Source organism: Odontomachus brunneus, unplaced genomic scaffold (genome assembly GCF_010583005.1).
Source record: "Odontomachus brunneus isolate Ranch 3 - 2012 unplaced genomic scaffold, Obru_v1 Obru_scaffold_010, whole genome shotgun sequence".
NCBI classification, from domain to species: Eukaryota; Metazoa; Arthropoda; class Insecta; order Hymenoptera; family Formicidae; genus Odontomachus; species Odontomachus brunneus.
Window position 1 is genome coordinate 1,599,702 of NW_022639460.1, and position 10,576 is coordinate 1,610,277.

At 38.5% G+C, this 10,576-nt stretch overlaps 1 protein-coding gene across 1 annotated transcript in view; it reads left to right on the plus strand.

Moving 5' to 3' along the window:
- The window catches only part of LOC116840537 (syndecan), a 212,059-nt gene extending 201,771 nt beyond the window's left edge, over positions 1-10,288 (plus strand). The window contains exons 3-5 of the mRNA XM_032807358.1: positions 1,018-1,115; positions 2,447-2,618; positions 7,757-10,288. Coding sequence (XP_032663249.1) covers positions 1,018-1,115; positions 2,447-2,618; positions 7,757-7,938 — 452 coding nt within the window. The 3' untranslated portion in view covers positions 7,939-10,288. The remainder of the gene's footprint in view (positions 1-1,017; positions 1,116-2,446; positions 2,619-7,756) is intronic.
- The last annotated feature ends 288 nt before the right edge of the window (positions 10,289-10,576 follow it).

Sequence of the window (10,576 nt, forward strand, 5' to 3'; positions counted from 1 at the left end):
TATATATATATATATATATATATATATATATATATATATATATATATATATATATATTCCAGTCGCGTAATACAAGTCTTGCAAATTGTGCAGTGCGAAACGGTTTAGACACAATGAGTGTTCACCAAATTGTTAAAATGGAGAATTATTATCGCGTGTATGTGTGACGAGCTTGCCCAGTAATTACACCACTAATTATCATTATTATTTATTATATTCTTGATTATATCTTTAATTATATTGTTAACAATTCATTTCGTCGGTAATGACTCTCAATTTTGGCAGTTTAATGGACTGTCACCTTCTCTCTCTTTCTCTCTCTCTCTCATTGTGTCCAGATCGTTTTGCAATCCTGCACTATTAGCACGCTACATTATTGAGCGGAAATATCCGGCGTCTGTGCGTCCAAGCGGATTTCCTCGCTCGACTGTCGGAGGACTCGTCAGATCGGCGGGTCGACGAATCCTCGTTAGCGAACGGCTCGACGTGTCTGTTTTCTTTGTTTTTTTTTTTATGTGAGCGTCCAACACACGATCCTCGTTTGCCGTGAGAGATGTCAAAAATCGAAACGAGAACGCCATTCCGGCGACGTCGTTGCGTTGCGTTACGTCGCGTTGCGCGACTCGGCGCGGCGTTTATTTCGGGATTCACCGCGAACTGCGCGATTTCCAACGCGTTGGGGGAAAAAAGCGGCGCGTCAATAAAATATCATACGCGTCACGGAGGCGGTGGCGGCGGCGCGTCGGCGGAAGGATTTTTCGAAAATTGAAAAATGGACGACACCGAGGCGCGCGTATTCAGCAACGCGCGCCGGGGCGTTTCTCATCCCCAATCACGGTGATTGGAAATATACATTTCCAGCGCTCTCTCGCATGTACGCGCGTCGAAACGCCAGGAAGCAGGAGGCGGGGGCAGAGGGGAAAAAAAAAGCGCACTTCCTGCCGCCGTCGAATCTGCGCGCGGTTTCGCGCGCTCTCAGGCAAATTCTAACGAGCTCCTCCTTGTCTTGTGTTGCAGAATTCAACGGTAACAATGGATTAGAAGTCCCGAGCAAGCCGACAGAAGCGAGACCCCCGTACCTCATCGACGAGACAAACGCTAAAACTAAACAACAGGTGAGCGCGCGATGAGCGTTAACGTGGAGTTACGAACTTCGCGTTAAGTCTTCGGTCCCGTGGTGCCTTCCACGTTGTTTCACGTTTGCATAATTTATGGGGGAGAAAAAGAGTACGCCGTGCGTCTTTCACGGACGTATTTTACTCGAGCCCCGCGGAAATGGGAGAATTATTATCCGGCCGCTCTCTTGATCGCGCGCGCTGCTACTCCCCTTTCGTTTGAATTCACGGTAATTTTTTACCGGTAAAAGCCGCTGGATCTTTTTCGTGTGGGTGACACACAATATATATCACAGGTCGGGGATTATTGGATCGTAAGTACAAGACATAAATCATAAATTATGACTCATAGATCAGAGATTATGGATTACGTATGGTTTTTTTGTTAAATGAGATATAGGTTCTTGGATCAATCTTATAAAATATTTTAAAGACAGAGGGTAAACTAAGGAAACGAAGCTTTTTTCTTTCTAGATCTCTCGGAGCAAAATCTCGCTTAAAATGATTAAAAGTTCACTCATGAAACCAATCAAAATCGTAAGTGTTCGAGAAACTATAGAAGAAAGTGATTTGGTTTCGCGAAATTGAAAGACGCGCGCAGTTGACAGTTGGTTTAGAAGTGGAAAATTCACTCCATATGAGTGAAAAATCGATCGATTTCGAATAATTCGACTGTCACTCCAATCTCGCTTAAAACGAGTGAAAATTCATTCAAAGTAATAATGAAAGTACTCAGAATCGTAAGAGTGAATGTTTCGCTCAAGCCTAAAGTAGACTATATAAGTGAATATTTCAATTGATTTCAATGAATTCATTTTTATGACAATGGAATACAGCAGATTCGTTTTTCAAAATTTAATAAAATTAAATTTAGTAAGAATATTCGCTCAACAATTGAAAGTGGAAAATTCACTTCATATGAATGAAAATGGTTTCTTTCGAACTAGAATAACTCGTCTGCCTTTGCTACTCAAGTGAGATTTCGATCCGGTAGAAACTTGTGGGCCAATAAAACTGTAGCTTTAGTTCATTACGCTTCATTAAGCGTTCATTTCACTTCATTAAGCCTGTTTCCGCCGGCGTATCACGCGGTCGCGACGTTTTACGATATTACGCTTTATATTTTTCCTACGCACGCGTTATCTAATAATTCTCCTGATTAGAGTTTTGGTAAGGCGACGTTTCGCGCGACACAAAACCCACTACCGGCCGCATCATCGTCGCTCTCGTCGTTCCTCCACGTCGTCTCACGCGTGTTCCTCTCCTCGGCGCGATCAAATTAAATGGATTAACGAAAAAAGAAAGAGACTGAGGCCGTATCCAATTTCCAGACGACCATCGACGCGGTAAACCGACCCGGCAACGAAGTCGACGTAATCGAGCCCTCGGGTGCTGAGGACGATCACGACGACAACACTGACGACACCCGCGAAGTTTACATCATGAATCCGAAACACGAGGACCGCGCCAGCTCATTCTTCGCGCAGCCAGGCGTACTAGCCGGTAAGTGACAGGAGTTCGTCGTAAGGAATATTTAAAAGTGGGAAGTTCACTCTCCATATAAGTGAAAAATCGATTTCGAGATCTTCGGCTGTTGCTTCTTTGAGTGAAATCTCTTAAAACAAGAAAATTCACACAAAGCAACTATAAAATATATTGAAGAAAATTATTTAATTATTAGAATTAGAAAATAACAAACACATTTCCGATCAAAATACCAATGAATATTTGTGTCTGATCAGAAAACATTCGATGAGAAATATCAAAATTTTTTTATTGATTTATTTGATGAAATTATGATCAAAAATATTCGATTAAATATAATCGGATATCTTGATTGGATACAAAAATTCAGCGGTATTTTGATCGGAAATATCCGTTTGTTAATTTTTATCGAATAATTTCACTCGAATATTTCATTCAAACTTAAAATAGACTCTATGTGAGTGAATATTTCAATCGATTTTATAACGAATTTGTTCGTATACGTCAGATTTGCTTTTTCAAAATTTGTAGTAGGAATATTCACTCGATAATTGACACGACGACTATATCTCGCACGTCCCGCGGCAAGATGTCCACGACCTCGTGTCGCATCTCGTCTCTACGTCCCAGGAGAGAGATAATGGGTACTTACGGAAAAGCGCTCGGGGTTAGTTCCGAGCCAGAGATGTGTATGTCTCTCTATAATCTAAGTATTTCATGTTCCGCCTTGTCTTGTCTCTCGGGTTACTCGATCTCTCGGGTCACTCGACGTCGATCGGATTTTCTAATGAGCTAACGAGTATATTGCGCGCCTTGAAGAATAAATATTACATTCACTCAATAACAAAGGGAGATACAAACTTATGTTGAATTGTGGATATCTTTACTCATTAACAATTATAATGCGATTAATAATAATTAATAAGTACAATGCAAAAAGAAGATTAGACGTATCACACGTACAAACAGCTAATATTCACGCACGGAGAAAAATTATTTTGCTCTTTTAGCAAAATCGTCGTTGCTACTGCATATTCGTAGTGACAAAAAATTTTTAGTTGACTTAACTAATTTTTTCAAATTATTCGTTATCAGAGCAGAAATAGTTTCGTTGCCAGGATAGAAAAAATTTGTTGAGTGTATTTGTCCTAAGAATCACATTAATTTGCTATTGATGCAAAATAATGTATCCTTAACAAATTTATTTGCTATCGGAGCAAAACTGTAACTGCTTATATAAATCTATCATGGTTCTTATAGCAAAATAATTAGTAGATTTAGCAAATTATATCCAGCAAATAGTGATTAGTACTCTTAGCAAATCTTTTTGCTGTTTATATAATAACAAAAAGATTTTGCTAGACCAGCAGAAAATTTGCTGGACTAGCAAATTATTTTTCTCCGTGCGTGCATAGAACAAAATACATATTGTGACACACGATAAGTGCTAATTTCGGGTGTTTATGATTTAATATAAATATATATTTCCCTTCATTATTGAATAAATACAATATTTACTTTTAAAACGCACAATCGTTAGCTCGTTGAATAATCCGACCCAGATCGAGCAATCCGGTCGCTTCTTGAGACAGAACAAGACGGAACATAAAACACTCTCAGATAGAGAGGCATATACATACATCTGACTTGAAGCTAATCTCGAGCGCTTTTCCGTAAGCAACTGGTATCACTTCCCATAGTGTCTCCTCTCCGATATTATCCCTTTCTAACTAGCTTTTAACGTCGCCGTCGATGCGCGTGGATCCACCGCGCATGCATCGAACGACAAGCAGTTAACGTTATCCCAGAGGATATCTGAGACACGGGGTTGTGAAGTAACGCGTTACATGTTACTTTTTCCAGTAAAAACTTGGTAATGTAGTTATATCTCTTTTTTTATTAGTGGCGGGAACGATAATGGAACTACATTTTCGTAGTAGTGGTAGCGAATATAATCGTTAGTTTTACCGTTACTTAGCGTACGTAGAACATGTGAATATTGAGTGGGCAGAGAAGCGAGTCCTAAAAGAAGGTCTTCGGAACTTGGGGAAAAAAGTAACTTGGGGAAATTGTATTGACAACGTTGGTCTCCCAGTAAAATCCAACAGCAACATTACATGCTACTAAAAATTGTATTACTTGCTACTAAAAAATGTAACTGTTACATGCAATATGTTTATTACATTATATTTGCGTTATTAAGTGGGAAATTATAACGTTGACGTAATGTTACGTTAATCCGCGTTCACTGGGTTTATTTGAGCAGTGTGTTGCGCGATGGAGTTAAAAATCTACGAGAAATGTTTACGTATTGTCCACGTGATATATACACAGGCTTTTTCCATGCAAGCAACGTAAACACTATGCAGAATATATTGTAAATTATATCGAAGTATTAAAGTATACAAGTATTAGTATAATACAAAACGTATTAAAATATACAAAAATATAAAAATCGAGTAATTATGAAACAGTTGCTGTATATGTCGGGCACTAATTATAAATTAAATTAATTATAATTAAATTAATTATTTAATTATAAATTAGATTATAATTATAAATATGATGTTTAAAACAGATGACACAAATTGCATGAAATTTTTATTTCATTATATAATAGAATTATATAACAGAGTTAACTCCGAAGATAAAGATGTACTCAGAGAAAATTCTAAACTCTAAGTTTAGAAAACGACATTAAGAAATTTGCATCAATATTCCAAAGGTTAAATGAAGATATCAACTTTTCTTAATTTTTGGACAAGTTATACGTTCCTTAAATTTACCAATTAATGATATTACCAATTAATTATTCATTGTCATAGATGACATTTTATACATGATTTACAATGTCTACACGCAGACGTAGAATATTATAATTTAAACCAATCTTGAATGTAATTATCACAATATACAGAATGTATGTGTTCTCGATATTTACTATATTTTTACCAGTTACAATAATTGAACAGCAAAAAGTTTTAGATGGAATTGATCAGTTTTTAAATAACAATAGAATAAAATAATAGAAATATCAAAAATGTTTGATACTTTTCATTAAAATATCAGACATTTTTTAAATGGAACCATCTTTTTATATGTGTAATGTTGTGAAGAGGATTTAAAAAATTTATTAATAATTCATAATGTTATTTTTATTGTTATTTCATAGTAAAATAACAATAAAGAATTTCCAGGACGTATAAGAATAAGTACGTAGAAACATAAATAAGAAAATAATACAAATTGATACAATATGATATTTTATTACAAAAAGCGGAGCTTCGTGTTGCGGAAAATGGATTATTTTTCGCGAACATGTCCTGTTCTACATGTTAGAAGAAATAACGTTATGAATTATTATAGAATTTGTTTTGATCCTTTTTACAATACTACAGATACTATACAATATTACAGAATAAAAAAGGATGTGGTTTTATTTTAAAAAAATGAAGGTAACTTTGATTTTTTAACGAGAAAATAACGTTTTCAAAATTTTTATTATTGCTGTTGAAAACTGCCGTTAAAAAATTATTGCCGTTTTAAAAACTGATTAATTGCATCTAGAACTTTATCCTGCCCGAACATTGAAACTAGTAGGAAATAGTGAATATCGTTACGATGAACGCTCTGCATGCTATATTGCATTTATATTGTGAAATGGAAAATGGTATTGTTAATGTAACGTTATCGTTAGTTGGTGTTTACTGGGTCTTGAATAACGATAACGGCAATCAGTTACTTCTTTCACAGAGTAATCTGCTTAAAAGATTTGATAAAATCAGATGAGAAAAATCGATATAACTGAAGTGTTTTTAGTAAAAAAAAAAAGTGATAGAATGACAGAATGAAGCATCAGTATTTAGATAAATGTTTAACCGTTTAATATAATATTGAACCGTTCAAAGTAAGAGTTATACGATATAAAATAAAAGAAATCGATAACTTTGTTATGTGAGCTGGAATTTGAGAGATTGAAATTCTCGACAAAAACAATGAGTTCGGATAAAGTCATATAGTTTTCAATGACATTCGTACGTATTTCTATCAGAGCCGATTTTTCTAAAACCTCTTGATAAACTAACATTTAAATTAAATATTAAATCCTGTTTTTGTTTAATTTAAAGAAAAAATCAAAGACAGACGTATAATTTAGTTGTTAATTAACTTAGTAAGAATTTGGAAAAATCAGTCCTCAATCCCATATCGGATTTTGAAGCAGGCTAACGAAGAACTGTAACGAATTAAGGTAAAAGTACCAATTCCCGGACGCTAATTTTGGACGTTCTTATTATTTTAGTAAATTTATAATAAATACGAATTTATAATAAATACGAATATTTGAACTTTTAACATAGAATGTATGTACGTACTCAACTGAGTATGTATATACTCAAAAAAAATGTTGCATTAACACGCACAAACTGTACACCAAACTTCTTTAATTAATAACTAAATATGTTTGTGGTCATTTGAAAAATGGTAGAAGAGAGAGAGAGAGAGAGAGGATTTTTTGTTCAGTTTGACCTAATATACAAACACACAGAAAAAAAAGTTTGTCGCAGCTAAAATAGTTATAATATATAGACACCTAAAAAATATTGCTACGTTAGCAACTTTTTTCGCTGCAACAGCAAATTTTCTTGCTGTGAGATCGACGTAATACCAAGTTGCTAGAACATGTTGCTGTTGTACGAAAAGATTTTGCTCCTGCTGCAAAAAAAGTAGCTAACGCAGCAATATTTTGTAAGTGTCCAAATATAACGACTTTCTTTTTTCTGTACATACAATGGCAGACATTACTATCACAGCTTATCTACCATATTGCGCGTAATTATTCTCGAATCTTCTTTAATTAATAATTTAAAATTTTATGTGGTTGTTTGCAAAATGGTAAAGGAATTTTTTGTTCAGTTTGACCTACTAGTACACCGCGGCTCCTTTGTGAGTTACCGAATATTCTGTATTTTATGTTAGAAGTTTAAATATTCATATTTTAAAACCAAAATAATAAAAATGTCCAGGATTAGGTGCATGCCCACTTTTACCTTATTTTCTTTTTTTTTTTTCAATGGTCAATAAGTAACGGTAACGCGTGTCACTTTCCAAAGTGACTTCCCCAAGCCTGATCTAAGATATATCGATGGTGCTTCCAGCTGTGATCGGCGGCGCAGTGGTGGGCCTCCTGTGCGCAATACTGGTGGTCATGTTCATCGTGTACCGGATGCGCAAGAAAGACGAAGGATCATACGCCTTGGACGAGCCCAGAAGATCGCCGGCGGCGCAGGCCTTCCCTAAGCCTGGCGCGCCTCATCACAATCGGGAGTTCTACGCTTGAGGTGGCGGCGGCGACGACCCTCTCGCGATCTCACGATGCCAAGAGCCGAGTTAAAACACCGTTCGACCACCACCGAATTGACACGCGCGCCATCGACCACCACCACGACGACGACGACGACGACGAGGACGAAAACGACAGCCACGGCGACTACGATGACTGCGACGACGATCAACGCCTTGTTGGAATCCCCACAGCTGGTCGACGGTGAAACGACACCTCGGAGCCCGCATGGCACGCTCATATAGAATCTCCCGACGCGAAGTTTGCCGAGGAACGTCGCACAGAACGTCGCTCGGCCGATTCTCGATTACACAGATTCCTCTCGGTCTCCCCCCCCCCTTCTTTCCTCCTCGTTGTCCTTCTGTTCCTCTCCCCGTCCGCTATTACTCTTCCTTCTCCTCCCCTACGAATCGATTCGCACGTCCTTGGCAGCTAACTCGACCGTTGACATATCCCGAACCTGGATCCCTTGCATTCCCTCCCTCTATTTTTTCTCCCCCTCGGAAAGTAGGCTTCTCACGGTTCTGCCGAGAGCTTTCTACCTTTCAAGCTCGCGTTCAGGAGCCGCCGAAGCTGCTTCGAGGTCGAGCCGCGACGACGATCACGACAACGACTACGACGGGGACGAGGACGACGACAACGACGACGACGACGACAATGACGACGTTCGCGCGTACGCTTCTCGGCCGCACGAACTCTTCTTGACTTTCAGAAACTGTATTTTTCTTACGCGCTACTTGATCGCGTCGTAAAGGTGCACGCGAGAGTAAGAGTCTGAGGCAAGAATGAGTTCGCCTTCGGCCGAACGCCGAATGAATGAATGAATTTTTCAGCTCGACGCTCCGACATTCGCCCCTCGCGCAATACTGTACAGACCGTATCCCCTTTTCGTTCACCCCCGATCCTTGACACCGCACATTCGCCGCTCCGTAGAGAATCCACGGGGCGTAATCGTCCCGACTGGTGACTGGGAAGCGACGGACAATGAACGACGAGGCGCGCCGCTCTACACAGCGTCGCTCGCCCCGTATATATCCCGTCGAGACACACCGTCGGCGAGGTTGCACCAATTCCGAGATGCATTTACAACGCGTATATTTAGAGCGTATATATATTATATAAATATATATATATATATATATATATATATATATATATGCATGTGCATATACATGTATGCGCGCACAAATATATATACATATATTTGCGTGTATATACATGTACACGTGCATGTATAGGACTGAGAGTGTGAAAATTCGTGGGCGATAAACGCTGCTGCTGCTATGTCGTTAATCATTCTGTCTCGGTGGAAGGAGGGAAGGAAGAAGGATCGTTGCGGCACCCGTGATTTCTCTCCGACAGCAACGAGCCGAGGAGTAGAGCTGCAACCTCGCTCGCGTTGCTGTTACTTTTACTCTTTCTTACCGTCTATTTGTTATTGTTTTTTGTCCCCTCTCTCTCTCTCTCTCTCTCTCTCTTTTTCCCTCCCTCCCTCTCTCTCCCTCTATCTGTCTCTTTGTGTCTCTTTCTCTCTCTCTTTCTTTTTGTCTCTTTTAATTTACTCACTATCTTCGCCTACTTCCTCGATGTATGAGCGTTCAGTACGACGACTCGTCATTACGAGGACTTAGGGTTTCGGTGAGGGCGAAAAATGGCGGAACGAGACGCTCTCTCTGTCTCTCGTCGACCGTATCGATCGATCGCAGAAAGAATTGAAGGGGCGCTTATATTCGGGGAGGATTGTATTAAGCATTAAACGCGCAGCACGACCGCATCGACCAACATTCGAGTCGGGTGTGAGGTGGATTGAGGAAAAGAAGTCGAGTATCTCGATGCATTCTTCGCGAATGATCGCTCAAGCACGGATGGCTTTTCAGTCGATCGATCGGTCGCCGTAAATGTACATATCGTTAAAAGATAGCTATTAATTTCTAAAACGTGTAATGCGAGATTTTGTACGTACACAACTCCTCTACGCGCGCGCAGCTTTCGCTTTGTTGTTTTCCGTTGTGCTCCCAGAGAAGCGTCGGAAAACGATGGCGAGTTCTCGTATTTTGTTCAAGATACTCGCCTGCACCGCTGAAGCCTTGCTTTTCGTTAGATCGATCGATAGTTGTTAAAGATTTCCGGCCAACCGCATCCGTTTTCAGTTACGTGTTTCTCGTAATTGTCCATTTACCGAGAAACCAGCAACGTGTTTAAATCAAAAAGGACATTTTAACATTAAAATATGAATTTTATTACAAAATTATATATTTTTGTTATATATATATATTTCTAATTTATTCTATTTTTAATTGTTATATATTCATTATAAATATGTAATTATTATGTATAATAATTAATATAATATAATTATATATATATATCTTTTGGAATATACATGTATACAAGGTGTCTGACTCGTACCGTACCAGAGCTAACATATAGCTAGAATAGTTCGGGGTGAGTAATAGAATCGGTGTCTTTTTTTAAACAACCACATAAAATTTTGAGATATTAATGATATGATAATATTAATGATATGATAAAATATTTCTATCGAGCGGCAGCCCACTGGCCAATCAGTATGTGTGTTGCGGTGAGACGAACGCTGTACGCGCTATAGCATCGGCATGATAGGCTAGCCGGGTCA